The sequence below is a fragment of the Micropterus salmoides genome, unplaced genomic scaffold, assembly GCF_014851395.1.
Source record: "Micropterus salmoides isolate LMB-PRFRI ecotype aquatic unplaced genomic scaffold, ASM1485139v1 Ms_hic_scaffold_4, whole genome shotgun sequence".
NCBI classification, from domain to species: domain Eukaryota; kingdom Metazoa; phylum Chordata; class Actinopteri; order Centrarchiformes; family Centrarchidae; genus Micropterus; species Micropterus salmoides.
Genome location: NW_024043372.1, coordinates 16,972,131 through 16,997,128, shown reverse-complemented (window position 1 = coordinate 16,997,128; position 24,998 = coordinate 16,972,131). Strand labels below are relative to the sequence as shown.

Sequence of the window (24,998 nt, the reverse complement as noted above, 5' to 3'; positions counted from 1 at the left end):
TCACAAGGCTGAGATGTCTATCAGCTCCTATGTGTATCTTGCAAATTGGTGTCATGCCTTTGGCACTGAACGCTGCTGAGGACTATGTATTTGATTGAAAGTGTTATAGAGACACAGTATGAGCCTCTGCCTCTCTGTGTTACTATAAATCCTGCATGTGTGAATGTTTTCTGTTTGAATGTGTACATAGTGCTGAAGTTTATGTTAATCTACGCTGCTGTGTTTACACTCTCAGATACATGTGTATGTATACTGTATTTTGCAGTGTGTGCGCAGTATGTGTGAGTGTGCGTGTGTGTGTGTGTGTAATCCTCTGTGTCAGCAGAACAGGCTCTGCGTCACCAACACAATCAGCAGAGAGTCTTTATATCAGCACCAGAGTTTCCACCATTAACTGTCCGCAGTATCTTGGGACAGGATCCACTGTGGATAGTTTATTTGCATTCAAAGCCTAGACACACCCTGTATGATACCATCACTACTATTACTAATATTTATACAACTTTTATATGTTATTATTTTGCTTTCCAAAAAACTACAGATTATACCAGTAACACATTTTTATAATTTGGATGAACTCTTAATCCCACTATTTAGCATTTAATAGCAGTAGAAATGGTTTATTACATGCCTATTATGTAGAAGTAAGCGCATATAAGGATATTTTAAGTGACAATGTTTGTCAACAATTATAACTTCTCCCATTAAGACATATTTTATATTATTAAAACTGTGGTTTAATACAATGCCATTCAATGTCATGAACACTTGTGCATAATAAACCATTTATTAAATGTTTATATAGTGCTTATACTTCTGAATAGTGAGGAGGACACCACCCTTTTCCAAAGCAGGCCAGGAAAAATTCCCATAAAATCTTTAACAGAAATAAGAAATGAAAGAAGCATTAAGGATCTCACATGAAAGGGGCAGCTTACAAGTCTGGTTGGCGCCTAATGGAAAGCATGATGAAATAAAAATGAGCAAACCTCCCAAATGATATCTGGCTGCTCCCTCTGCACATAACAGAAAGAAAGAAAAAAGGTTTTTTTACAAGCTGAATCTTATTTTTGTAGTTTTGGCCATTAGACCATTGTTCTATTAATTGATTCTCTCAATGCACATTATATACTTTGCGTTAAGTATGTGATTTGGTCGTGTGCTGTTTTTAGGATCTGTCATTTGTTTATTGATGAATGCTCTTTTGTGTATTATTGTAAGTGTTGCCTGTTGTGGAACGCCTTGTGCTCTTGTGAGAAGGGTGGCTCTCTTGTACACAAACGCATGTGAACATCCATATCTCCAGTGTGGAAACCAAACAGATATAGCCACACAATAGGGTGAGACGAGAGAAGAAAGGAGAAAAGGGAAGAGAAGAAGGTTGCAAAATAAAATCACTAAAAAGGCGTCTAAAATTAGTAACAGACACTTCTGGTGCTGCAAAACTGGAGTGCATCATTTAAATACTACATGAAAAATGAAGAAGACAAGACTCTCATCCAGGGAGGAAGGATGGGATGGTAGCAAGGGTGGAGGACAGACTGGAAATAGATGAGGAACACATGTTGAATATAGACCAAAAAGAAAACAAATAGCATATTATTATCATCTTTATTCATGGAAAAACTAGCCAGAAAAAATGTTAAACACCAACTATTAAAACAATGATCCATTAAAAATCTTAAAATATGTGGTTTCATTTTAAACATTTAAAAACATGTTTTCTTTATGCCATGACACTCATGGCACGGATGTGTAAAATATAAAACAGATGTTACAGAATATACCTGATATGCATTTGAATGATTCAAGATGATATTAGTAATAACACAGCAGTCATAAATGTACACTATAATACTGATAGGCAGAATAAAAGCAAGTATAGAGTTTGTAAAATGAGGGACAATAGTTTGTAATGTGGGTATATAAAGGCTGACTCACAGGAAGCCTTATCAACACTAACAAAAATTTCCAAGGCTATGACTAACCTAGTGTGAATCTGCAGACCTATATGAATAAGAGACTGAATGATAATAAAAAACAAAACATGCATTCACACTAAAATAGTCTCTTGGATAAATAAAGGTTAAACTAAACGTATAACAAAGTCTTCAGCCCAGAGTGACGATGAAGGACCTGTACACCTCTCTGTAGGCGTTTCGAAGCAGAACATACGGGAAGCAGCTCTCCAGCATGTCTTGACTCAAGAAAGGAGACTCCTCCACAATCTAAGTGAATCAGTGTTGAAAGTGTTATACATATATATTTTTTAGCAAACAGGAGAAAATTGTTTGTTGAGGACTATTTTCAGCAGTGGATAATACACACTTGTTGTGCTAGTGAGTATTTAAGGCAGCAGCATGGTGAATGTGGGATTCAAACTGAAACTACAGTTTCAGAAATTTCTCGCATTGAATCGCTTTAATTTTTTAGAACAACGTCAACTGACGAGTTTTTAGCTCAGTTTATATGATTGCAAAAGGGGTTTAGACAAATTTTTACTTGGTAGTTTGTATTTGAAATACATGTTCAGTGCAATGTTGTTCCATGACACAAAACTACGTGAGTAATTTAGTTGATTTATACCATTTATTTTGCAGTGACTGTACTTTTTGTATTCTTGATACTGAAAAAAACAAAACTCTCCATTCATTTAAAATATTAGTTCCACTTCAAAATATGCAAATTCTTCAAATTATTAAGATTAATTATTAGTGCTTTAACGATAAGGAGAATTTTTCCATCAGTCACTTTATAAACCCACTTGTGGCTTGCTGTGAATCTGAAAATACATGATTAATGTTGTACTGTCAAGCCTACCATGTGAAGGAGCAGGTAGATGGACTCTCGGTTTTTGCTCTCCATTCTTTCAGCGTCTTGTCCCAACTGAAGCAGAGTGGAGGAGGCCATCTGTGAAATAACACAAAGTTAAAAAAGAAGCAGATCAAACAACTGGAACATTTTTACACTGGTGGGCTTGACCTCAGCTGGGACAGAGGTTGGCAGTGTCTTGAGAAAGCTCTTTAACTGAAATACCGTAGCAAGTAGTGTGCCCAAGAAACCGTTTATCCCTTGTATAATACATTTGTCCTACTACATTTGTAGCTTTTCTTCATCTTTTCAAGATGCCTGGAGAGGTGAAACTATGCAGTATTTCACACGTAAAAACAGGAGGATTAGACAAAGGTCTGAAATATAAAAAACTTTTGTTTAGCAGAATTTTGATTTTCTTATTTCCTACCAAGGTAAGTGACCCCAGTTGGAAACATTAGGAATCACTGTATTAATATACTGATTTGTGAAGCAAGAATATTTTTTAAATCTGACCTTTTTTTATTTAAATGGTGAGAAACTTAAAGAAATGCTTGCCACTCACCAGGAGAAACTCTTTGAGGTGCTGTTCTATGTTCTTGTTCTGAACAGTGAACATGGCAGCAGCCAGCCGGTTGATAGCTGTAGCCAAACAGTGGATGTTGTTGTTGTGGCCTGAAAAAAAAGTAAAACACTGAAAAATATAAAGAATCGTGTCCTGTCCTGTAACTTTAGCTACAAAGACGATGTTTTCATGGCCCGACAACCTTAATGATCCGTAACACTTAGGAGGAAGCATACTGAGCATACTTCCTCAGGTTCACAGGGTAAATCTATTTCAAACATGCCAATGGAAAATAGAGACAAAGAAAATAATCTGAGACAAACGCCACCGTGTGCTTCGATAGAAATCTTGGCTATTTGCTGCTCTTAATGTTGCAGTCCAGGCTCGGAGCCAAGCGAGCAGGGCCACATGCCAAGAGTAACTGTATCGATGCACGTCAGCCAAAGTTATCTGTAAACAAAGGTCTCTCAGCAGAAACGTGTTTCTCATTAACCAACATACTTTGCTTCAGACCACGTCAGTCAGACTGGAAAGTATGATACACAGAGATGTTAATAAGCCTCGTGTTTCAGGGTGGAGTACCTTTTTAGACACTATCAGCAGCTTCTTAGTTATGGCTGGAAGAAATAGTGATTAGTATTTGGTAGAAGGTTGGGTAGCAGCTGAAAGTGAATGAATGAATATGCACCTCCATGCTCGCGGCTGTAGAAAGAGTTGGTGTCCATGGCCAGGGTAGGCAGGGAAACAGCGATGTAGACCAGCAGTAAACAGGACAGCTTGTATTCCTCATCTAATGACGTGTTATCTGCATCGAAAACAAAGATGTTGATTGATTGATTCAGAGATGAAAGAATAATCTCTTTTTCCTGAAGACTGAGCTTTGCTGTCTACAGAAGTAGCAGTAATAGTTTTAGTGTTTACCTGTCTGCATACTGCCGATAGCTGTGACGAGGGCAGGATCAATATCGCATGTCAGTCCTGCGGCAGAAGCCAGCTCAAAAACACTGAGAGTCACCTGTAAGGTAATAAAGCATTAAAGGAAGTGCCGCTAAAATAGGCAGCTTAAAGAGAGATACATAACGGCAACATCAGGTGCGTTCTGTAGCATTTTATTTGTCCCATGAGAAACATCATAAACACACAGCCAGGGGGATGCTGCTGATCTATGCTTTGCATTTTTATGCATCAGCCGCAAAAGTGACATATATACTTGACGAGTGAAACTCAATCAGTGGTGAGCGTTTTTATCTCGACACAGGTTTTGATCTTGCCCTATTTCTGGTTGCACGCATGGTTGGCCTGTCTGGGCACAATGTTTCCACTGATGTGGTTTAGCTGCAGTGGCGATCAGAGTCTCTCTCACGGAGGCATGATGGTGCTGCTGACGTCTTTGGGGTTATCCTGGCCCCAGCTGTGGCACGGCTGTCATGCCTCAATCAGAGGCCAGACGTAAGTAAGGGAGGGGAAGTCCATGAGCCACAGTCACACAGATTGCTCCAGAGGGAGATATGGAATTTAATTTGGTTAGTACTAGAGAATACAAAAAAAATATGTTTCTCTGCAACTCTCCCACTCAGACTGTCTGCTCTGTGCACTGTTGCACACGGTCTCTTATTTAAATAAACATTCTGCCACACATGGTGTTAAAATTTATACTGCATTCTTAATCTCTGATGACAATTGGTCAATTCCCCAAAATCTTAATAGTAAATATATTCAGATACATATAAATGCAATAATATGCCTTCAACCTAAATTGAAAATAAACTGTTGATAAACTGTGATGGGATGATTCATGGCGAAACCCTGATTACTGCAATTCTGTTCCTCTGTGGGATCTCAACATAAGGATTTTTTTTTACAGCATAGCTGTCGGAAAGTGGTGTTGAAGCTGTGTTTTACCTTGATGTCAGATTCAGGAGAGATGAAGTCTTGCAGGCACTCAATGGGCCCTATTAGGTATGGGCAATGCTTCTGCAGGATCTAGATTAAAGGATTATAATATAGCATAATTATTACTAAGCTCATAAATAATAAAGGAAAAAAGGCAGTTTTCTTTCAGCTTTATATAATAAGAGATTAATAGTGCATGGAACCACAATTCACCTGTAATGTTTTATTTTTATTTTTAATTGTTTTATTTTTTTAATAAAACACTACAGTATTTTATATTTGTAAAACATTTAGAGCTACACTATGGACAATAAAGCGTTTTATGTATCTCATTAGCAATAAAGTTTTGTCTTTTTTAAATAAAATTAAAACTTGTTTCAAAAAAAAGGTCTACTTATCAGCTTTTTCCAGAGCTTTCAACAGCATCTTGCGGAGTTCGCTCATTTGTCATCCCATGACCCATGGAGGAGACAACCTGTGAGATGTAGCTGAAAGCTCAGGAAAAGCTGATAAGTGAACCTTGAGATACTTTAAAAAATAGTTTTGCCAAACCATTATTCCCAAGGTCATGAATGAATTAACTTTTGATTTGATCTTTCTTAATTCATAAAGTATCATGTCCCCTTTGTCTGTCATACCCACACTGTATTACAAACTGTTTCATCACCATGTCAGGCATCTTTATATTATCATAAAATCTCTTTTGGACATTACATCTTTTAGACAGTCCTGGGCCATTGATCTGAAAGCCAGAATCACCCCGATGATGGTCATTCTCTTCAGCACATTGTCTCCACCTAGAAGTACATATGAAACAGATCAGAGGCTCGCTTCTGCATGTGAAGCAGTAAAGCAGTGCACCCTAGTACAGCAATCGGCAAACAAGATTATCATTGTGAAGTATCTGACAGCTCACCTAATTATTTTCATGTCCGAGTGCCAAGAATAGGAAGAATAGGTGGCCATAAGATTATTTTACCATTCAAATTGTTTTTGCATTTGCGTACCACAGAATTTTGCAATTTTAGGCTCAGAAGTACTTTAGTCTTCTAATATAGGTACTTTAAAATGTTCTTCTTACATCTCTTTTTAATCAGCAGCATCATCACATTAATAAAAAGAAAAATGTAAGGAGAAAATCTGGTTTGCCGTATATATATATACTCTACACATATTACAGTACTTGTCTCTATACTGAAAACCTTACAAGCGATATTTAAAAAATCAGTCCTCATTTATGTTAAAAAATTTGTTACATGATTTAGAATTAATAACATATGACCATTCTATCATACTCCTACTTCACCTTTTGATATTGGATATTCTTCTCTCTTTCCTTCTTCTCACGTTGTACACTACCTAATCTCCTGCTTTCTGCCTTTCTCCACGCCTACAGCTTTTATCCATTCCTTTCCTTTCAACCCCCTAACTCTTCTTTCAGATCTCTTCCCACGTTCCCCTCTGCACTTCTCACCTGTCAGCCTCTTTTTAAGATTGGCCATTTGCTCTGGCTTATCAAAGTTATTCTTCATCTGTACCAGGACGTCCATATTCTCGACCACCAGTTTCTAACAGAAGTGAAGGAAATGAAATAAGTGATAAAACCACTGTCAGGTGAGATTTATAATGGAAAGAGGTTATAGTAAGTTCAGAGGTGCAACACTGCAACGTCTCACTTTAATACGTGTCAAGGTGGGGGGGCTGACACAGTACAGCAGTACAAACTGGTTTCTATGTGAGGAACTGTTTTAATAAAGATACATGAGTTTGACAAAATAAAGGCGAACTTTAAAATCCATTATAATTTATGTTCTTCACTAGAATGTATCTTGAAGGAAACAAATGTTTTACTACAGTGCTGATAGATTTGACTACAACTTTGTGAACACAGTAACTAAACAATGAGTTAAGACCTAAATCTGACTTTTTGACACAGATTGTTTTACTTTATACAAAATACTATACCATACAAATGTATAATTTTGTGAACACCCAAGAAGCCATTGCTCGATTGAGAAGCTAAATCCATTCATGGTTGAGAAAAACAACAGATTTACTCAAAGCTTAAAGCTAACTAGCTTAGTGGCTACCATCTCAGCTACCGCAAACATAGCAAAGATAATGCATTTTACCCTTGCAGTTCCTGAAGACTATCCAAAGTCAGAATGCAGTAGCCTATCTGCATATTTAAGATATTATGTAGGTTATATGACAATGATTGTGTGGGTAAAATAATCACTTCATAAGTTAAAAAATGTAGTGTTCTTTCTCAACTACACTACAATTCTAATGTTACTGCTCTCTGCCTTTGTTGGCAGTGAAGTCACATACAAGTAAAACTCAAATACAGAACGTTAACTAGATAAACCAGCAGGCCACTGATCTACATCCTTGAAACAAGCTTGTTGCATCATACTCTACCTTCAGCTCACTGACTTGAGAGGTGATGTGCCACATCAGGTTCTCACTCAGAAACTTCAGCCCATATGGACCAATTAGCTCCGCCAGGGCCTGTAACTCTGTTCAGAAATTGATATGAATAATTTAAGGTTCATGATTGGAGGGAGATGAGGGATCAACAGAAGCTGTAATTGATGTTGATGTCAAGGAGCCAAACATGTTTACAAAAAATGCACAACAGAACAAGGCTCTGTTGTGGAGATGTATTGTTGAGGTGTTTTTACATGAATCTGACACAAAGCTCGAAAGGACACGGACTGAATCACTGAGAGAGAAACAACTGAAGCTATTAGACCTTCCACTCAGCCCAACATCTCTGCCTGTATATGGATGGATAAGGACGTTTGTGGTTACAATTGGAGGTGGTTAATGGATGGGCGAGTGAGTCACCGTGAGGTTGATTAGATTCCTCACTATGGAGTAAATATAGACAATGATGATGACATTGTGAGGGGGCATTTATTGAAGTGCAGTTGTCTCCAAGGTACCGTGTATGTATGCCTTATGAATACATCTCTGAGCGTAGGTGGGTATAATGTTCATGTTTGCTTGTGTGTGCATGAGCCACAGTCTGTAGTGGATTGAATATAGCTGTTCTATACCTGTTCTCCTACAAGGTAGCATGGAGTCAGAAAGGGGAGGCTGTGTGGAGGAGAGACAAGTGATGCTAGAATAGCTGAGAGGCAGGGACGGGAGAGCAGGTGAGATGACAAGCAATACTGAACTTTACATTAGCAGTGTCAGAATAAACCGCATGACAGGCAGTGTGAAAGAAAACACTGCACACCACCACAATAACAAGCTCCTCATCCTCATGAGCAATAATTCTCCCTCTAGATGTGGTGTCATAGGAGTGAACGAGATCAGCAAAGTTGTGCCTTTTGAAAAGAACGAGTCAACTCTTGGAGTCCGTGGTCATTTATCACTTCAGTACAGGGGAACTTTTTGATTCTGTCAAGTGTAAAGCCATGTGTCTGCACAGATGTGACAATGGAAGAAAACATTTCTTTTTCATGGATGCCTTGTTGCTCTTGTCATGTAAACATTCTCATACAAAAAAAATATGTAGCATGCATTTGTTTTTGGCAAACCTTTCTCAGAGTACACCCACATGACTAAAATTCTCCATTATTTGTAATGAAATATATTAATTGAGTACAACATGGACAAGTTTATAGTTAACCTCTCCCAAAAGTTAGAGGGTTTTTTTTAGGGATACTAAGTTGTGTGTGTCACATGCAATGAAAGCTTTATTTATTTGTCTCCCATTTCCTTAATTGCCTGAAAGACAAGAGGTAGTAGTACAAAAATGTGTGAAAAGTAGCAACTTTATTATTAGAGCCATGAGTATTTAAGCAGATGTAATGAGAGATGTACCTTAAGGTTTGTATGGACACGTTGACTTATCCTGCAAATTAAATGACTGAAATGAAGCTCTGGTGCCTACCTGATACATCTGAAAACTCCTCTGCTCTGAAACTTGGGTCGTTGTCTGTTGTCTGGTTGAAGAAGCAGTGCATCGTGGGACAGTGAATGATGAGGGAGTTGCTGGCCTGACGCAAGAGACTCTCCAGGTACCTGAGGTGGAGAAACAAACAAACAAACAAACAAACAAAACAAAATATCCTCAGACTTTACACTACAGAGGTTACAATTAAAGAGAGTGAACATGACATACTGAGAAAAGAAAGACAGGAAACAAGGCAGAGAGAAACACCAAGAGGATGCGTGTGCTACTTGCTGTGCAATATGCATACATGATGCTTCCTGCACCTTTCTGTGTATAAAAGTTATGCAATACACCTATATACTACACACACCAGTTTGTGTAGAGGGTCGTAATGGTCTGCACTCCACGCGAGTCCAGTGGCTGTGTTTGCTGCAGCAGGACGTTCTTCACCAGCCGTGTGACATCCACGTTGATGTAGCTGGAGAGGCTGTGCAGGCTGGCAGTGTAGGCTCTTAACCCCGCCAGGAGGTCAGAGGGACGGGCTATCTCCTGGGTGGTCTGGTTGTAATTGGCCATTCTCACGATGATCCTGGAGAAACATGTTAAACCAACGTCACTTATCACCAGGCCAGAGTGGACTGAGGGCGGACAGATGGGACCTTAAAACGGGTTAAACGAGCCATGGTAGAATGGTACTGTACTCTCATTAGATCAGCACATTCACTGCTCCAGGGCTTCACTGCATTTGTATTTATTTTTTGACAGGGCCCTTCACTCTCTCTCTCTTTTTCTCTCCCTGACTAGACTGTATTTACAATTTTGGCAATGGAAGGACCAATGACTGCGGGCGTGCTGCTACTCAAGGGTGCTAATTTTAGGGTGACAGGGGAGATAATCATCAGCCAAGACAGGGAGACTAAGCAGAACATATACACAGAAGCATTAGGTTTCCCTGGTACCAAGACCTAATCTAAATAACAGTTAGTACTGAAATGACACAGAGCAAGGGAGTGACATGACAGATCTCTTCTCAGATTTTTAAGTTGGTGCAACACAGCCTGACACAGAGGTATCAGATAGAATAGCACGGTTCATTATAGTGATGGAGGAGACATTTTGCAAGAGACAAGCTCCAAATGATTCCCTATCCTGGAGGTTGAAAAGAAATCTTTTAAATGCTTTTAAGATTTCCCAGTGCTCTGTCACATCCTGGTCAGACTATTTAACATTTCTATCGCCATTGTTCAGCATGGAGGTCAGTCTACTGGACAGTTGCTATCTGAGCATTCAAGCAGTGTTTGAACATAGAGTTGGTAGTATAAAAACAGTGAAATTATGGCATTATTAAAGCACACTGAGGTACAGTTATACAGCACATTTATGCACTGGCAGTGGAAACGATATTACACGGACAATATGTTCCTTTCACAATGAAAGTGGGCGCTCATGTAAGTAATTTGCATATTTCTGACAGTAATTGTGGAGCTGCTGAAGTGACATGTGCAAAAAACTGCAGTCGCTTTGGGTGCACATAAGCAAGCTCCTACTGAACAACAGAACCTTCACAGGTGTATAAAATTGTCAATGTCAACTCAGGGGCTTTTAATATACCTTCATTCATTACATCATCCATATTTATTTAGACAGTTAAAAGCCCCCATCCCCATTCAACATACTCAGAGAGGCGTATCTCCAGATGAGTAAGTAGGAACTCTGTGGGAACAACAATGTGGTCGAAGACAATGAAGTCACTGCAGAGACTGTAGGAGGAGCAGAGCTCTGTCAGCATCAAATGCATCTTGTCCACACTAGGAAAAGAGAGGGAGAGAGAGAGAGAGAGAGAGAGAGAGAGAGAGAGAGAGAGAGAGAGAGAGAGGGGGGGGGGGGGGGGAGGATGCAGGTCTTTAGAAACTTAGGACAAATATTTGGACAATGACTGTAGTATGGATGTGCTTTTCTCAGACAAATAAGGTAATAAACATGTTGAATTGAAAAACATCTCCAAAATGAGGCAGCAGGGAGGAAAACTGAGAGGAGGGAGAGAGACAGCATTACAACTCTTCAGACTTAATTAGTGAGCTTTTCTAACTGGAGCTTTATAACGAATATGATCAAAACGCCAACAATAAAATGTCTTGCCAGTAAAAGTGTTTTTTTAATACATGGAGGCGTTTTATTTCTTATTTTTAATAGCTTGGATCAGTACCCTTCAACCCTGACTGATTCAACTTGAAGGATAATAAAGTTCAGAACAAATAATGCCTTTTAGGCGAGAGCATTTTAATCCTGTCTTCCTGAACTTAAAGAAAGAAATGCATCATGAGGTGAAGGCAATAATTTGAAAATGTCAGCAGATAATAAAACATTTCTGCCAACATGAACTGCGTTGACCTAACTTTCACCTTTCCGAATCCTACACTGTTGAATGTTTATTTAACTGCCCTTTGACCTGAACAAGTGCTGTCTCCAGAAATCAGGGATGTATTAATTACACTCACTTTTCACAACTTCTGCCAATCCAGTATAATAAATGAAGAATGAGGCAGAGTGAGCTAAGAGAAAGTGATGGTAATAAGGGAAACAAAAAGAAAAGCTGACTTGGTTACGACGGCCCGGTCTTTCCTCTGGCTTTCAGCGCCCGGCTTCTCTTTCTGGACCTCTCCTTTCTTTGGCGGAGGCTTCTTTTGCTTTCTATGGCGAGCTGCGCTGATGGTCTCAGCACAGTGCTTGGGCTGCAACTAATGGGTTACCAAGTGAAAAGAGGTAGATGCAGAGAAGGAGAGAAGAAGGGGGAAAGAGAGAAAGAGAGATAGAGACAGAAAGAATTCAGCCCAGGAGATATTGGGTAATATGCTCACAGACAAACATGGGAGTTTTCATTCACATTGAAAGCACTCAAAAAGTAAAAACTTTTGTCATATTTTCCTCATGGGATTAGAGAAACAATCCCCACATTAATCAACTCCACAGTTTTAGACCCATCTTATCATTTTATTCAAATTCTCCAGTCTGTCCTCTGCCTTCAGCTAAATTCACTGATGCCAAGCTGTGACTAGTGTGATTATATTTGAATATGGAGTTTGGCAGAATTAATCTGTGCTAGATAATGAGTTTTTTTACACCTGAAATAGACTCAGACTTCACCTGGTCATTGAGGGTGCACTGCTCAGCACATATCTCTAACACAGTAGTGCTGGTCAGCTTTGCTATCTGCTCCAGGAAGGTCACGCACAGGCGCAGACTCCTCTTCTCCATTGCTTCTGTCTACACACACACAAACAAGTGCAGCATGTGTGAGTGTGCGCATATGTACAACGACAGAGGACACAGTTAAGCATGTACGAAGGCACAGAAAAATGCATTGAATAATATTTCCATAGTTACATTTAGTTTGCTCAATTATATGGGACTAGTTTTACTCATTAAACTGGCAAAGCTTTAAAACTGCAGGCATAACTTCACTGATTTTTACTTGCCTGTGATTTACTAGCAAAGAATATCTCAGTATCTCAAAGTATAACATCCAAAAAGTTGTCATAAAGGAAGAAAATTATATGTTGCCATGTCATGTTTTACAATAGCAACTGAACACTGACCTCTTCAGGGCAGAGAGGGTGTCCACACTGGCTGAAGTGAGAACAAATAGACGGGAAGGCCATGAGGTAGCGCTTCATGGCCACCTCCTCACTGCTCTGGGTAAACATCTTCTCATAGACACGTGGGTAGAAGCTAGAAAACAAAACATCAGAGATTTCAACCTCATGGGATAAGAAGAAGAAGAAGACGAGAAGAGAAGAGAAACTTACCAAAGTATGGAGACCTCAGATGTTTCCTGCAGAAGTTCCTCCAGACTGTCCACCATCCTGGTGTGAAACTGAATCATGTTCATCACCTTCGCTAAGTCAGGGTAGTCCTTAATTGGAAGAGGGGCCTTGTTCACACTTGTGTAGGCCTAAAACAGAAGACAAAGAAAACCTCAGGGTGGCATTGACTAAGTTTTCCAGTGACAACAGAATATTGTGCAATATTTGATATGTTGCAACCAACCTACCTACCTGCAATCTCAACCAGTCCAGTCTGAGAGCTCTGAAATCAAACTCCTCTTTGTTTTCCACTGCAGAGTCAAATTGAATCCATCATTATTCAAATAATTTTTTTCAGGTTGCATTTTAAAGAGGGAAAAATATTGGCTGTAAAATTATCTGCAGTTTTTTGTTGGGATTACCTTGTTTGACTGACAGAGAAGACAGGGTTGAGACAAATGAGCTCAAGAGGACTGACTCCTCTTCTGGACATACATACATGTTCTGCAGAGGAGAAAAAGCTTTCTAAATGTATGCCAAAGAAGAAGGGTGTAAAAAAAAAGAGTTGGATTTCCCTTTTCTGCCTCTTACAGCACCTCAGTTAATGAAATAGAAATGCACAGAATAACTATACTGTATAGTACACACTGCACATTCTCAAATGCACACACACACTCTCATGTTATCTACAGGTACCTGTATGGTGTCATTGAGAACCAGTGAATCAAACTGTGCCAGGTACTGGACATGGTAGCGCTGAACTACATGGCTGTACTTTTTCATCAGACCTCTTAACTTCTCCATGTGGTACAACAGCTCTGCCATCTGACTGGAAAAACAGAAAAAACTAATGAAAACAAAAATCTATAAACTTTAATTAAAATGTATGTAAATAAACAAATTTAAAATCTCTCCTGCACATTTTAGGATAACTACACCACTAAAAACCGATGTACATAGCTGCTGCACTGAGAGACATCTGAAGAGTGGAGTTGCAGAGAGGGAGAACTTGCTGGCTGCCAGATTTTTGCACACTACTATGACACAGTGGTTTACGTCCTCTGCACCTATGACCTACTTATCAATGTAGTCCTCGGGCGTCTTTATCTTTGGCATATTCTCAGAGTGCCTGACGAGCCACAGAACCTCGTCACGGGAAAACGACAGAGCCATGAAGACAAACAGGGCCTTGGGGACGCAGAACAGGGAAGAAAGAGAAATGTTAGGAAAGAGTCTCAGCTACGAAAGGGAAAAGTTATATTACTATGAAATCAAGGGCCATTCAAAGCAATTCCCCACTCCTGTCCAAATATTCCCCAAGAGTGCAAGATGTGTGCAGGATGGAAGCTGGATCAAAGATGCTGTTTTTCATAAGTCATGTGACCAGAATTCCATTTTGATTTATAACTTGTATTAATGCAATGATTTAAATTCCTCAAGCACAGCTGTTATGCTCATTACTGTACTTCTACCTTTGGTCCCAGAAGTCCTGGTTCATCCTCCAGAACTTTAAATAATTCCATCATCGCTCCTCTCAGAAACTGTCTCCTCTCTCTGTGCATAGCTCCACTGGTTAACACAGGAGATGGACATGGACACTTGGTTCTCACAGCTCATTTCAAATTAAATACACATCGATAAATATTTATGACACAAAAGTGGTAAAAACTTTGCTTAATTTCCTGGCAGTCTCACCTGTTGATTATAGCGTGCTCACGAGATTCCTTGATGTCTGCAATTCGCTTGCTATACCTGAAACAAAAAAGACAAAGACAAAAAACAATAAGAAGAAGCTAATTTAAAAAACAGTTATAGATGGATTACTTCCAGTGGCTTAGGGAATAGCAGTCTTGTATCATCTTTGTCTTGGACTAGTGGAATTAATTTTTATCTTGTGAAGCTTTGATGAAGAAATATGTCTTAATAAAAAAGTTTTAATAATGCTTACACTGTAATCAGTAAATGCTGTACTGTAATCTCTAGTTATTGCTGAACATCATATCACCCGCAACGCTTATGTTTAGTCTATATTCTAAGATCTTCTTTTCTCAATATAAAGAAAGGCCCAACCCTTACACTTGTTATTACTTTGTTTTGTTGTAATTTTGAAGGATCATTTAAGATTATTTTATTGCCATACTCTTTTCAAGTTAATATCTAGTAGCTTTATGAAAAGGTAGTCTTAGAAAATATACTTAACTCTATAGCCTTAGATATGTTACAAAATTCACTAGAATTCAGCATTAGAATAATTTACCTACCTCAAAAACAGTGCTTAGCAATATCCTGAAGCTTGTGCTGCTAACTATTGTTGTCAAATAATTTTTTTCAAAGAATATTCTTGTTTGAGCAATTTTGTTTATTACAAACATTCATACATAACATTCATGATATATAATACTTCACCCTAAAACTCATACATCGCTGTTATGTATCTGTAAAGTATCTGGCAGTTAAGGCTGCTGATAAAGGCTCAGTCCAGCTCCTTATATCCAGAATTAATGAGCAATCAAAGAGACCAGATGAGAGTCCCTTAATAGTTCAGGACTGTTTAATTTAGGGTAATGAAGTGAAAATGACACTTTAAATGCCTTTAAATCAATTCTCCTTTCTTTACTGTCTGAAATATGAGAGCCCCTTTTTATGTGTGTTTTTAAATGTTTATTCATCATCTAGGACTATTTATCACAGTGTGTAGAGAGCATACTACAGCAGTGCAGCTTGCATACCCTTTGAAGCTGTCGAAGAGATCCTCAGTGACCTTGTGTATGTTGAGCACCTCATCTCTTGTGAGGGTGAGGTAGAGGCCACTCCGCAGAGCCATCTTCCACAGCTCCTGGGAGGCCTGGTTTGTATTCAGGCTGGTGTGGCACAACAGGAAGCCGACTACAGGGGGCACAGTCAGCAACATTTCTGTTACAATCTGTGGGGCTGGTGCCTCACTGCTGCATGTGTTTACATAGTTATTAGTTGGGTTTAAGAGATTTATAGCTTTTTTTCTTCTCACACTCAAGATGTTACAATGTGTATAATCAAAATTGAAACTGTTTGAAATGTGCTCCTGTCATTTATGAATATTTATTGTTATGTGTAGTTTTGCTTTTTCATATATGTTCAGGATGTCGGTGTATCAGATATGTGGTTAAGCTAACTGGGCAAATACTGACATTTAAAGAGTATGCCTGCATAATATTTATAAAGTTATATGGTATTCAGTGAACAGATAGAGGAAGTTATAATTCAGGGCGAGTAACTTACTAATGATCCACCGCTCCATCACCTCCATAGACAGGTATTCGCATGCCATCTGTGGAGAACAAGAAGCTCATTAACTGTTAACATACACATTCACTACAGCCTTACATTTACAAAGCTTATGATGAAGTAAAAAGCTATCAGTTAATCTATATGATAGCTGTTATAATTATATAATTATTTCTATCAGCATCTTCAATCAGTCAATCATTTTTTCTTCCTGGAAATACTAAATATGCTCCCCAAATGAGGTTAAAAATTAATATATAGCATAGCACTATATAGACTTTTTAATAATTGCCTTCAAATATATCTTTTCATGAGAAAACAGGAATCATAACATTACATCAAAGGGGCCATAATGACAGTGTTCGAAGACAGCAGAGAGAATGACAGAGGACTGAACAGTGCAGAAAAGGAAGATGAGGTTAAAAGACAAAATAAAATAAATTCTAAATGATAGTTTTATAATGGAAGGACAGGAAAAATGGGACACCTACTAATGTTATGTGGACTATATTGGACCTTCAAGACAACACATTTACTGTTATTGCATCTTTAGGGGTGTGACACCTTCTCTCATTACTGTGCCTGACATCACTGGAAAAAACTGGAAATAATTTTAGACACTACGCCCTCTTTTCCGCTCTCTTTCTCCCGCTGTCAAAGATAAATACAGGAGGAGAGGGGACAGGAGCGCGGACTCACAGTGTCACAACAGGCTGGGTCCAGCATGGCAGCTGGAGTACTAAGCAGGCTGAGGAGCTGGGCGCTCCGCCACTGCTCTGCTGGCAGGTTCCTGCGTGGGTAGACCATCTTCAGAGACAGCAATGCCGCCGTTACAGACTGGAAGAGGGACAGAGAAGGAAATTGAGAACAGTGAGTGAGACAGTTGGAGAGAGTCAGAGATAGAGGAAGAGGTAAGATGACAGAGATGTAGAGAGATGGTAACAAATTACATCAAATTTTAGCAAAGACACTGTTAAGGCTCAAAAGCTTCATTTTTCACTCACATTTCAATTAAAGCAAATCATCAACAGTTTACTTTGTACTGTATATGAACAGTGACACACTGAGCTTACCCTTGTGTGAGGGCCAAACTCCTCACTCAGCTTCTTCCAAGGATGCTCATACTCCACAAACATCTGGCCGAGCCGTGGGTAGGAGGGGTCACTGCAGGATTCATTATAGCGTGCAATTAATCAAAGCAGGGACAAGAAGTAGGCAAAGAAGTAGGACATAATAATAATACAGCATTGCCAACACTGTGTCAGTGTAGAATTATCTACAGGGAGTTTACTAATGATAAAAGTGTTGGATTTCATAAATTACAAAATTTCATACACCTTCATTTTTGGGCGGCTGAAATAATGAAGAGCTGAGACTGCCCCCTCTCAAGTGGCTAGCTGCTTCTGATGTGCAAGTCAAATGTAACATTAAAATGTATGTGTTTGTGTTCCCTGCTCACGTCTCAAATTGAGATAAACAGTCAGTGTGTTTTCTTTGGAGGGTACATATAAATATCATGCAAAGTGGGAAGACTCAAAATGTCAGAATACCACTTGGCACCCTGGAAAGGTTAGTGGTGGGCTGTTGATGTCTTTGGCAATTCAAATACTAATTCATTATGAGGATCAGAAAAACAGTCGTATTGATGGCTGTGGAAACTTGTAATGCCATTCATTAAAGCACTTAAATGAAGTGTTTGTTGTTGGTAGAAAGCTGCACTTAGCAAATACAACCCTTGGCGACTGAATGCTGTCTGGATCAGAAGGGGTGAGTACATTAAAAACACACTCATCCTTTCATCCATCCATCTGATCATTTTGTACTGCATTTATGAGGTCACTTCAGCGTCCATTCAGCAGTTTCATGTTTTCTCACCTGCTCCCGTTGGTCATCTCATGGGCACAGTTGAACATGCCCACCAGTGCCTTCTTGTCATCGATTCGAGAGAGCGTTATGATAACAGAGGTGTAGGTGATGATCAGATCCAGGTAGTTCTTGGTGAAGTCAAAGTTGATTGCCTTAAAATCAAAATGTCAGTGTAGTCATTGACTCTAAAATGACTTGCCCCCAGAAAATATTTTAGTCTCATGGACATAGTGTAGATACAGTATATATATGGAGACCTAAAAAAAGGACATTTTTATTGAACATCACGATCACGAATGGAGCCAGTTATTTACTGTCATGCTCAGTTTGAACATACCAAGACGGTATGTTACGGTAGCAAACATCTTTTGACTATAAAATGCACACATTATGCATGCTTGTAAAGTGGCTGTCAAAAAGGTTGTCGTTTCCTTGTTGACAGAGAAAAGCAGTTAAGCATGCATGGAGGAACAGTATTTAGCCAGACAAAATATGGAGTGTTTTGGCTCACAGCAGGCAGAAGTGGATTATGCTGAGGAAGTTATTCAGATCTTTTGTTCAAAGTCATTATAATTGACTGAATACAAACTGATGACTTTAGCCACTTTTCCTCCCTCAATAAGCAAATTATGGTCACCTTTCAAGCTGAGAGGTGCTGACAGATTATGACAGCTTTGGTAGTATAATATCACTTTATTATTATGTGACCAGTTTGAAAAGAAATTGCATCTCAAAGGTGTCAAAGGTGAAGACAAAATATGTTACAACTGCAATAATAAGAATTCATTCAAAGAGACTTAAAGGGGTAATATGTAGTTCTATCTCACACAGTCTCCGCCCTCTGCTGGATTCTATGGGTACTACCTCCTCCAATCACACGCACGCACTTGCCCACTGAAATTTTTATTGTGCAGGTAGCCAACCAATAGGATGTGGCTACCGATACCTGCATGATATATAAATAGCAGTGTCCCTATTGCCTCAGCATCCTTTTTTCTTCAGCAAATGGCAAACTGCTCACTGAATTCATCACCTCCATGGATGGAGTCGCCACTTCTAGAAATTCATCTTTGCACCAGGGCGAGTCCAGCAACCGGTGTCATGTCCCTCTGCACCTCAGCAGGACTTGCTGCTTGTGCTGGAGGCTCTAATGTCTGCACCTTATGAGCCCCTGGATCAGTCTTCATTGAAAATGCTATCTCTCAAACAGCCCTGCTGCTAGCTCTCACCTCTTCTAAGAAGGTGAGTGAGCTGTGTGCTTTGTGGTGACCACAGTGCAGCCGGATTGAGACTAAACCCCTCCTTTGTTCTTATGAACATAAGGAGCATGTTCAGGTCCAGGACAATAAATCTGGATGCCTTCTACCCCCCTACACCACTTAGGGTACAGGAAGGTGAGATTGCATCTGTTGTGTCCATGTGTGCTATGCTAACGTCTTATGTAGAGCACACAGTCCCCATTCGATGCACTGGTCAGCTGCTCGTCTGTTTCAGTGATAGTGCAGTCGGTAAAACCCTGGCCAATAAAAGCCTGGCCAGCTGGCTTTGTGAATGAATCTCCCAAGCCTGTACATAGGCGGGAACAGACCCACTCGAAGTGTGGAAGTGTCTATGACCCTTTTTCAGCGGGGTGTGTGTCAAAGAGATCTGCACAATGGCATCTTGGCCCTTATGCCGCCTGTTTGTGCTTTCTATCTCTTTGATATGTGGGCTTCTTCGGGATCCTACTCATAAAGTGCGACCTAGGATCTGAAAAGTGAGGATCTGGTGACTACTGGGTAAGCATAGCCTGACGCTCCAGTAAGAAGTCAGGGCAGTCCAGGTGTTAATGATCAGGCCAAACCCCTATTGGTCCAGCGACCTTCTCAGGGGTGTCCCACCATTCTGTCACTAGGTGATGTGGTGTTCGGGGCTTTGGCTGGCTTGTGGCCGACCGGGTTGGCGTGGTGGACTTTGGCTTGTCGCGGGCAGTCATCGGGCTGTGTGAGATAGAACGAAGGTTACGATATGGTAACCCTAGTTCTATGAGTACAGACAGAGCCCTCTCAAATTTTAACTTTCGTTTTCAGCGGCCACTAGCTGTGCTGTTAGATTGCAACCAGGTGGGTGCTTATACGCATGCTCAAACTCAACAGCAAGAGCAAAATGTGACACATACAGAGCAAAACACCGGGAGACAACGGTACACAACATGCAGGAAACTCCCACTCCAATATTAGTCACATTTTTATCAGCTTGAGTTTGAAGTAATCCATGCTTGTTACATGATAACGTTAGATTGACAGGATTTAGCTGACATTATATGTCTGCGTTAACTCGCCTGCCGCTTTTCAGTAGCTACTGTAAATTTTTTGTCTTTCAGCGGAGGCTCAGCAATGTCAGCACCACTAAATGTATTGGATGAGAACGAAAGAGTTAATGATTTAGACTGAATATTATAAATATGGCTGTTGCCACACTTTATAACAGTTAGACCACAGTAAATAACATTACTGTAGTGAATGGGTCTTTTGTGTTGTTGTTGTTGCTTCACTGTGTTGTCCTGCGCTGTTATGTTGCATTATTGTGTATTATGTAGGACACTTAAGTTACAGTGACTGAGACGGGTGGAGAAGCTGTGTACCGGAGTATAGGTAAAACCACAATAAATCTAAATTGAACTTTACAAAGCAAACAGCGGCAGATCAGTGATTATGATAGTTGGCTGCCCCTACCTTGCATCACTATAGGCTTGTAAAGACAAATCGCTCCACATTTGCTTTGTACTGTTACATTCTGTCTTGCAGGCTAAAATCAACACTTTGAGATAACACCGGCGGTACACAGGATAGTGATATGCGTTGCATAACTCGCGTTAGCTGGTGAAGTAATGTTGAAAGCCATCCAACTGTGGTATTTTGCACTGTATAGCGTTAGCAACTGCTCGGTGTTAGCCGGCGGGGTAATGTTATCTAACTTCAGCCAGCCAAAGCACAACATCACAATATATTTCACATGCGTTTCAGTAATGTTAGTTTACATGTCAAAAAGGATAAAAGCCAACTCTGGGTCGGTTTTGTCAGGTCTCTCCTTGACTCAAGCATTTCTGATGACAGGCTTCAGCAAATAAAACCTTGTTGTTTTTTATCCTTATGTGGAGTTTGTTGTGCTGTGAGCCAGTCGTTTTATGGTGTTATTGGGCTGCATTTCGTTAGTTGTGGTGTTGTCGTTGTAGTCAGAGAGAGCCTCAGGATTGCGCATGCAGAGAACCCGACCTGATTCTTTCACATAAGCAGAATATTGGCTCTTCCAAGCAACAGAGAAAACAGGTATGCAGTTCATTTCTAAGTGAGGTTACATCCTGTGGCAAAAAAGCAGTATAAAAGGGATTTATTAATAAGTGATTTTAAGCCACTAGCCTATTTATTCCCATAAATGGATCTGCAGTTATATTTGACAAAAAATGTCCTGTGCTGAGAGATGTTCCCCAGATAAATCCAAGCCTTGTGAGATACTAAAATGCCCACAATAACTGTGCAGATCAGATCACAGGAGACACAGATCACTGGAATATACAGTAGGATATAAATAATGCACAATGCAAGAGGTGCTACTTTAATTATGTCAATAAAAAAACCTGAGAAACTGAGCTGGAGGAGGCTGGGGGTGGTGGAGAGAGAAAACACAGCCTGCAGAATGTAGCAGGAAGAAGTAAACAGCCTAGTAGAATGGCAGAAATGAGTGAGAGCTTGTCAGATTAACGCAGATGTTACAAGCCACATAGTAAATACTTACAATATCAAAGAAGCACTGACAGGCATCTATGGTGTTCAACAACTCATAAACGTGGTCCTGAATAAGGAACAGGGAGAAGTTTAGAAAACAAAAACCAGCAGAGCAACAAAGCAACATTTAAATTATATAGGCCTCTAATGTGATTTCCTAAAGACATAATTTTTATAGGTTCCTGTAGCCTAAAATAGATTTGCATATTTCTATAACATCCTGACTGAGTTATTCTCAATCTTACAAATACAGATGATGCCTTGGCCTGGCTGTAACCTCCAGACAGTTGTCTGTCTTTCTCTGCTGTTGTTATGTAGCTCCCCATTGTGTTATGTCAACAAAGCAAATCTGAAATTTGAAATTGAGAAAAAAGAAAGGAAAAAGATTGACAATCACCCTGAACTCTTTGACGTCCAGGAAAGAGTCGTAATAACATGCTGTGGCTGCCATCACTTCAGATTTCTGTTTCTGTATGCTGTTCAGATTTTGCTGCAATAAAGAATGAAGAGAAGTATTCAGGTCAGGTATTATGAGATCTCACATTATGTGAAAAGTAGACTTTTTCTTGATGTTCTTTTTCCTGTGGGTAAGTTCATTAGCTTCACTTGCTACTTGATTAAAAACATCAGACACACATACATAATATGGACACAATAACAGATATATATGTTTCATATAGCAAATAGTATGCAATAAGGCTGCCCTGCAACAAGCACTGAACTTTGTTAGACATAGTTATTTTGTCTCCTCAACCTAATGTCATTATTTTCAGTGGATCACATATTGATTATATATTGACCGAGAACAAACAACCCTCTTTGTGTTAAAATCATAAAAAAAATAAAATACTTCCATAATCACAACAAAACAAAACATGAAAAGCAAGTACAAGCATGTCCTTGTGTAGAAAGCAAGGTGAAAACAAAACTGAAGGTTGTGCAAAGGTTGCAGTCATACTTACAATGTTTCCTCTAAAGTCAATGTTGGGGAATTTCTTGTTGATGTACTTGATGGCAGTCTCCATGGCTTTATCTGTCAGGAAGGATAGCCGCGTCTTAGGGTCTGCACAGGTCTGTAACAGAAGTAAGGAAGTGATTAAGACGTGAGGTTGTGATGTGACCAGTTTGCATATCAACCCAGGGTTTTGGCAGTTAAATCCTTGATCTCAAGCCCTGCCATCATGCTCTGTGGATTCTCTTGAAGGGATTTCATTGTCATTGTAAGAAAAGCAAGCTTGTCAGAAGAAAGTCACTGAATCCTCACACTAGCTGGGAATATTGTGAGCAGAGTGATTAATAATGCTTTCCCCTCCTCCTGCAAGAACACCCTCAAGGTGACCTTGAACAGGATAGTTAACACCGCTCCTGCAGGGCTGTTTAGAAGCTGACAGTAGAGGACTGTGTAGCCGCTCCCAAGTGTAAAGTCTGACTGCAGAAATTAAAAATGCATGCATGCTCAGCAAATCTTCTCTGGGCAAGGTTTTATGGCTCAAAATAAGAATAACCTCCTGATAAATGCAATCATAAAGTACGTGCATCCACATGCTCATTTTGGGTTAGAAAGAGAAAGAGAGATGTGTGTGTGTGCGTGTGTGCGTGTGTGTACACAGTACACAAAACATATTAAATTTTCTCACGAGGAGAGTGTCACTTCCTGCATGTCTCCAGACATGTGTGGGTTGTCAAAATAATCCAATCGTACTCTCTCCCTGGAGTCACCTTAGTTAATTAGATTGTCTGATTTGTTCTTTATACTTTGTAGGTTTTCTTTTTCTCACACATTCTGATGTGTGAGTTTCTCAGCATTCAGTTTAGAATAACTGAAGTTTGAGGTGACTGACAGCTCAGACTGACTTCCTGTTTGCACTTCCTCTTTGGAGAAATAAGCTAAGTTGCAGTTGGAAGATCATGCTGCCTATTCTACTAGGCCACTAGACAAACAAACCACTTTTGTAAACAGTATTCAGTTGTAACAATTATCTCACATCATTATGTTACCACGGTTTGGGTTACAGCTCCTGGAGTTTCTTGACTTTAAGCATTTGCATTACTGGGTTTATTTTGGTGGTTTGCATTCTTATAAGACTCTGTAGTACCTTCATGCTTTATAGATAAAGTACTTTAACACGTTTGGCATTATGCAGTCATTCTGTGTATTGTAGACACCAATGTAGATTGTCATCAGTACACTTGAGCTCTCGTTTCCCTTTAACAGTTCTGAAATCTGAAAACAGAAAGTAACTCATACCATTCTAAATATGATTCATTTTCAGTTTATTTCAAAGCAGTGAACTATGCACTGACATAATTACTCTTTGTATTGTGTATTAACTGTATGCAGGTACAAATTGTGAAAAACTTACGAGGTGTATGTCACGAAAGTCAAGTTCCTTATTTCTTGTTTCTGTTACACAGACCATTTGCTTCTCTAATTCTTCCTATTCTATCTCACCTTCTTAATGTGGTTCATGCGTATTAGCACCCCATTGCCTCTCTCATTGAGGATGCTGAGTTTTTCAGCCAGTTTCTGTTGGTAGTCCATGGCTCCAGAAACACTGCACCTCTCCCTCCGTTTGAGCCGCGGCCTTCTGGTCCTGTGTAGCAGTTAAACCCTCGGAAACAAGTGCACCCGGAGCCTCACCCTGACATTAGGTCACATGGGGCTCATGGGTGGAGGTGGAGCCATTAGTTGAGTTGGGCTGAGTGTCAAAATCACTAACGTACTTTAACTATATGTTTAAAAAGTGGATATAAATTTAAAAGAAAAATTCAACAAATCAAAAACGGTCCTAAAATGACAAAAGGTTGGCAGAAGAAGCGTTGCTTTTAAAATATTTTTTACTTCAGTATTTTTATTTTCAGTCAAATTTTTTAAAAAAAGAAAAGAAAAAAAGAAGTAATGTCTCCACAATTCACTGTATCACTCAATATATTTAAAAACATATATTATTATGTAAATGGTCACATTTCCTGTCTGTTAAACATACACTGCCTCTATTGTTGTGTGCAGTTTGAGCTACTTCCTCTCTCTCTGTAAAAAGACTCCTGTCAACAGGGATGGCAGAAATGTACTAGAGTAAAGAGAAAAGAATAACAAGCCAGTACAGAAAACCAGGAACAGG

The 24,998-nt window shown here is 39.5% G+C and overlaps 1 protein-coding gene across 1 annotated transcript; it reads right to left on the bottom strand.

The window, feature by feature from the left end:
* Window positions 1-1,593: 1,593 nt before the first annotated feature.
* nckap1l (NCK associated protein 1 like) lies at window positions 1,594-24,509 on the bottom strand. Its single transcript, XM_038696669.1, has 31 exons — window positions 24,329-24,509; window positions 22,839-22,949; window positions 22,274-22,366; window positions 21,887-21,943; window positions 18,122-18,264; window positions 17,320-17,410; window positions 16,946-17,083; window positions 16,241-16,289; window positions 15,712-15,868; window positions 14,678-14,734; window positions 14,455-14,551; window positions 14,061-14,170; window positions 13,679-13,811; window positions 13,405-13,486; window positions 13,235-13,293; window positions 12,986-13,131; window positions 12,776-12,908; window positions 12,324-12,443; window positions 11,778-11,917; window positions 10,856-10,987; window positions 9,550-9,768; window positions 9,177-9,307; window positions 7,691-7,788; window positions 6,744-6,837; window positions 5,984-6,066; window positions 5,279-5,359; window positions 4,298-4,391; window positions 4,065-4,181; window positions 3,377-3,486; window positions 2,821-2,910; window positions 1,594-2,228 (listed from the first exon to the last, which is right to left on the bottom strand). Exons 1-31 carry the CDS (start codon window positions 24,416-24,418, stop codon window positions 2,112-2,114), a joined length of 3,372 nt encoding a protein of 1,123 aa, XP_038552597.1. The 5' UTR covers window positions 24,419-24,509; the 3' UTR covers window positions 1,594-2,111.
* Window positions 24,510-24,998: the final 489 nt, after the last annotated feature.